Source organism: Erythrolamprus reginae, chromosome Z (assembly GCF_031021105.1).
Source record: "Erythrolamprus reginae isolate rEryReg1 chromosome Z, rEryReg1.hap1, whole genome shotgun sequence".
NCBI lineage: Eukaryota > Metazoa > Chordata > Lepidosauria > Squamata > Dipsadidae > Erythrolamprus > Erythrolamprus reginae.
In genome coordinates this window covers 43,020,640-43,026,639 of record NC_091963.1, presented here as the reverse complement: position 1 = coordinate 43,026,639, position 6,000 = coordinate 43,020,640, and the positions used below count along the sequence as shown (strand labels likewise).

Sequence of the window (6,000 nt, the reverse complement as noted above, 5' to 3'; positions counted from 1 at the left end):
GTCTTATGGAGCGAAAAATACGGTACTTTATAGTTTTTTGTGATGTGCATCTAGAAATAAACCTACCATTATCTGATGACAATCTACTGTTATAGGTGTTTCAGGTAGAATGTATCCTTTTACTTAATTCCATGTTGATGCTTTTGTTTTATTATATATACTAGTTGACCCCAAAGTTGTGTCAAAATGTGTAATGTGTAAAATATAAAGGCTAAAAATAATATACATCATAAAGGAAAATACATTAAAATCCAAAAGAATTTAATAAGTTACTTGCAGTGTTATTGCAGGCAACAACATCTACACAGTTTTAGTTCCAAATCCACAAAAACACACAAAATTTATACAAATCAGCATAATAAAAATTAATGCCTTAAAGACTTTGTTGGAAGAATTAATTTGTAAATTCTAGAATGGGTTTTTCTTCTATTTTTCTTCTTTTCTTACAAAAGATTTACAAGTGAAATATTACTACAAAAAATTTATAAGGGTTTTTTTTTTCAAAACATTTACAATTTGACCATCAACTATTTGTTTCAAGATAATTATTTTTTAACACCTTATGCTGCACATCAATTTTTGTGGGATAACAATTGTGACATGCATTAACAAAAATCACAAGGCATCAGAAATGGAGACTTAAGTACAAATTTTGTTGCAATAAACAATTATAAAATTTAAAAACAGGATTCAAACATCATGCTTACTAAATAAAAACTAAGTTACATATTTTATTACTTTTCTCATAAAACAATGTGATAATGACATAACATCAATTTGTAATGTAATCAGAAAACACATATACAATCCTATCTCAATAAAGTATATTAAAGGGGGGGGGGGACTATTCCAATACTGGAATTCTATCATGATAAATACACTTTGCACTTGTAAATACGATAAAGCAAAATTTCATAATAGTGGCCAAGGGATGAACAGTGAAATGTCATTAAACAAGCTACTACTGCACATCCGTGCCCTATTACATACAACAGTTATATCCCACCAAGTCAAATAAAGGACACTGAAATTTACGATTCTTCTAAGAGTGAAAGGTGGACTCAGAACGGTATGTAGAACAGACTATCAAAATGTTTTTAATTCCAGGAGTAATAAGTGCACCTGCTAAGAAAAATTTATCTATATTAGATTTTGTGACACCACACAAAATTTGATATACTTGCCACAGATTACAATAATTTTCATTTCATATTTGCAAACTTAACTATGCAAAAAGAATATCTAACAATTGTGCAGATACTCAACCTTTTAGTTTATAAAGTATTTTAAAAATCTACTAACATGATTTTATTAGGAAATGTCATTTGCTTAACTATTTTTCAGCATTGATTGTAAAGCAAAATGTTAAATATTCAATTGATGTTGAAATTAATCTACAGCAGAAAATTAGTATTATCTAATGGCCATCTATATTAAATATATTGTTAATTTTATTTTTAAAACCAGATATATCAGCTGAAGTTTTAAATAAGATATACAAAATGATTTTAAAAAATCCCAACTAATATTTAAAATGTGTTAAATTTTTATAAAGGGTATAAGAAATTTAAAATTTATAATCACAGATTAAATTGTTTCTTTATTATTATACATATGAGCTCCAAGTATGAAAGACTTCCAGCTTTTTATGTCACTACACAGGGCATTCCTAAAGTGTACATAGTACAAACAACTACCAGTAGATCTGTCTCTAAAAATACATGCAATGTCACAAAACTGGGACTTGTATATATTTATAAAAGTTGCTTGTTTGAAGTTTCAAGCAGTTCCCAAGTATATTATTAAAGGAAGTTTTAACTGCCCGCACTGTATTTTTAAGTTATCCAAACATTTTATTGTAAAAATGTAAAGTGTTCTTGAGAAGTTTTTAAAGGATAGATTGCAAAACATAATTTTTATGTCGAAATTGTTAAAAAACCCAAAGTAATTTTAGCCATATTATTTTTTCTGTATTAAATTTTATAACAATTGCCACAAACCAGCAAAAGATAGCAGCACAGGAAAAATTTTCACAACACAATTAAGATAGATGGAGATTCCTTATATAAGAACTTTATACCTTTATACTCTATTTAATTATACATAATTATCTAACCCCTCTTCCTTTCTATTGACCTTCTCTGTTTCATCCATTCTCTTTTGGTACGATGGAGATTCCTGTCCATAAACCAATAAGCTCAGCTAGATGATATACAGTATACACAAAATGTGCATTCCTTCCAAGGGAACCAAATTGGATGAACAGCATCCTATTTGTTACAAATCCAGCATAAGCTGGATTTGTAACAATTTTCCTTCTGTTTTACTATTTTCAGTGAGCTGATATTAAAGAAACCACATTACAGACACATTACCTTCACACATGTTCAGGATATATTTCGTTCCTGAAAAATGAAAATAATTATTTTTCCAGTTTACTGATTTGTTTAGTTTCTGTGATACAGGCTGGGGAAACATAAAAATGTATTAGACCCGCAAACACTTTTGCAAAATATTTTGTGCATCTAAACTGTTATATCAATAGAAGGAAACACATGTAACTCGGGGTTGGAACTGTGGAGTCCTTGGTATTGAGTGAGCTTGATTGCTGGCTTAAGACATTTCTCTACCAGACTAGATAACATCTTCAGTGCTGAGAGAAAGTGGATTTTGTAGCAGCTTTCTCTGCTAGTTTGGATGGGGACATTTTCTTCTTGGTAGCTCCTTGACTACACTGTTATTTTCTGCTTGATTGTCTGGTGTTAATCCTTGCTTTCCTGAGTGTTGATTGCTGAAGAAGATATGTTTTGACATTTTTGTTTCCTTTTTAACTTCAAGTGGTTGTTATAGACTAAATTGGAAGTATCAACTCAGACAAACAATCTATCAGTATACAAAAGGCTAATCAAGGGAATACCAAGAAGAAAACCACAACTCAATCACACTAAGAGGGCAAGTTACTGTAGATAAATAGAGATCAAAACTACTTCTTCTAGCACTGAGGATATTACGTAGTCTAGTAGCAAATAACTAAGCTCAGAAGCTACCACAATTTTTTTTCAAAGGAAAGACAAGGTTGAAACCTTACTTACTGGACAGAAATTCTTGAGCAAATCAAAATTAGCTCTTTGGATCCCAGCCAATATTTTTCATAAGGAGCAAAGGTAACAGATAATTCAGAGTTATACTTTTGGTTGCTAATCTGTTTCTTTGGTTGGTTTGGTTAATTATAAATTATTCAGTACATTTACCCTAATGTTTGCTATTGAAAAAAATGTTACAATTAGTGCATAAATGCTATATTCTTATAACATTCTACTTCCCATTATCTCCAAGTGTTGTACTGGCTTCAAAACAGAGATTAAACACTTTTTAAGAATAGATCCTGTATCGTGAAATGGGATGAATTAAGATACAAGATTTGTAACACATATTATCAAATTTAATTTTTACATAGAAATTAAAGTTTTATGTTAATATATGTCTGAAATTCAGTATTTACTACAGAATACACTGGGTCTGTAGATCTCTCATCTCTCCTAGAAAGGGAATAATCTGTATTTACTGATTGTCATTATATACACTACTATAATGTAGTGGCCAAAATTATCTGAGATGTACCTCAGATCCATTTCATATGCTGCCATCTGATTTTTAATAAATGAATAAAGATGGCCCAATTTAATATATATGTCACACAAAGGAAAAAAGATTTCATTTTCACTAGAGTACTTCATATTTTTGTGCCTTTTGGACAAAGTCAATTCCCATTAAAATACTAGATTTTTAAACAAAAACTCTAATTAGCAGCAATTCTATTGCATATTCTTACAATTTGTTGCTACAACAAACATTTACATCTCATCCTGGAAGATAAATCCAATCAAAAATTATTTTTGTAATACAGAGCTACGGAAATTGGTGCATTGTGGAAGTAATATTCTCCTAATCTGTTTTATTAATAATTTATCTATATGAATTGGTTTTACTTTTTTTTAATGTTGTCATTGTACAAAGTACATTATTTATGCTAATTCTCCAGCTTTGAATACTTATAGTAATCAAGACTGAATACATGATTTCCTGCTCTGTAATACACTTATACCAGCCCACTTCCGTATCTTGAAAAGTATGTAAACTTAAGTGCAGTTCTAGGCATCTATGTAACATTATTTCAGAATTCCTCCATGTTTGCTGAAACATTTGGAGTTGCTGGATTTGAATCTTGAGAAATGGCCGCTACTGTGACAATCCTTGGAGATCCAAGAACCTCAGTAACTGAAGGGTCCAATTCACCTGAGGTAACAATTGCAAGGGCTGTTCCTCCACCCTTCTTGTTCTGATGTGTTTTGACATGCTTGGAGAGATGATCACTTCGCATAAATCTTTTAGAACACTCTGGACATTCAAATCTTTTCTCTCCTGTCAAGAAATGTTCAAATTAACATCATGGGCAATCATATAAGCATAACGTAGTACAGTGGCGTGACTAACATTTTTCTCCTCTAAGTATAACCTTCAATTTAACTATCTGATGGAAGAAAGAGTATCTGTTAAAATCAAGTGCTGCTTAAAGAGTCAATTAGATTTTTGATGGTAGAGAAGGAAAAGTGTTGGAGAAAACAGAAAACATATGGTCTGGTGGATATGATTGCAGGCAGTGATGGGGATAAAGGGCTAGTAGGGAAAGTGTTGTATGCTGCAAAGATTTTCAGTAGTGCATGTGTAGGGAGAAAAGCGAGTGGTGTCCTTTGAAACAAAGCGAAAGTGTGTGTGTAGGAAGAAATGTCTCGCTACATTTCAAAGGACACCACTCACTTTTCTCCCGACACACGCACTCTTTTGCTTTGTTTCAAAGGACACCACACACTTTTCTCCCTACACACGCACTCTTTTGCTACACTTCAAAGGACACCACTCACTTTTCTCCCTACACATGCACTCTTTTGCTTTGTTTCAAAGGGCACCACTCACTTTTCTCCCTACACACGCACTCCTTTGCTTTGTTTCAAAGGACACCACTCACTTTTCTCCCTACACATGCACTCTTTCGCTATGTTTGAAAGGACACCACTCGCTTTTCTCCCTACACACGCTGCCTCTCCAAGCACTCCTCTAGCCTTGCTTTATCCACCCGCCACCCCGGGCGGCTCCTCCGTGCCGTTTTCTAGCAGATGGGATGGGGGGAGAGGGGAGATTCCATATGGCAAAGCCTGGGCTCCAGTTCCCTTGCGATCATCAGAGCCTGCAAACTTAAAAGTGCTTGTTTTGGCCGCAGCTTGCAGCGGCAGCAGCCAAAAGAAGTGAGGGTTCGTAAGTTGAAAATGGTTCATGAGAAGAGGCAAAAAAATCTTGAATGTCCGGTTCGTATCTTGAAAAGTTTGTAAGTAGAGGTGTTCATAAGTAGAGGTACCACTGTATATTGAAATTGATATTTAAAGTGAAGTCAAATACAATGAAGAATTTAAATAACTGAAATACTTGCATATGCAGTATAATACTTATGCCTCCTTGGGTCTTTTTCTCCTTTTCTTTACCAATTTCAAACATCTTAAATAGTTCTATATTTATGTATTTCTGAAGTCTTTGTCATATACAACAAATGACACAAGCAAGCATAAATTAAGAACATCCTGTATATCAACACCAAAACATAAAACACCAAACACCAAAACATAAAATATCTTCTACATGCATTTAACAGAAATGAAAGGTCTTGAATTATTTACTTATTTATTATTTGCAATGACGGCATTTTAAAATATTGGCCCCACAACTAACACAACAAAAAGATTATCCCTGATTATTGTACAGTTAGCATCTTTAGTAAATAGAGATTTTATGGTATAATCATGAAAGCCTCTAATTGTCAACCCAGTGCAGAAGTTGGTGATAAATTAATGGCTTGCCACGCTATCTATAGAAGACCTAATGTCTATGGGAACTTGGGAGGAGTGATTTTCATGAGAGAACAGATGCAGCCACAAAGCATTATTTTGA

General features: G+C 32.9%; 1 protein-coding gene across 2 annotated transcripts in view; it reads right to left on the bottom strand.

Annotated features, from left to right (window-relative positions):
* Positions 1-241: 241 nt before the first annotated feature.
* Positions 242-6,000, bottom strand: part of SP4 (Sp4 transcription factor) — a 29,935-nt gene continuing 24,176 nt past the window's right edge. For both annotated transcript variants that reach the window (XM_070726563.1, XM_070726564.1), the window contains exon 6: positions 242-4,422. In XM_070726563.1, the coding sequence (XP_070582664.1) occupies positions 4,175-4,422 (248 nt within the window). In that variant the 3' untranslated portion in view covers positions 242-4,174. The remainder of the gene's footprint in view (positions 4,423-6,000) is intronic.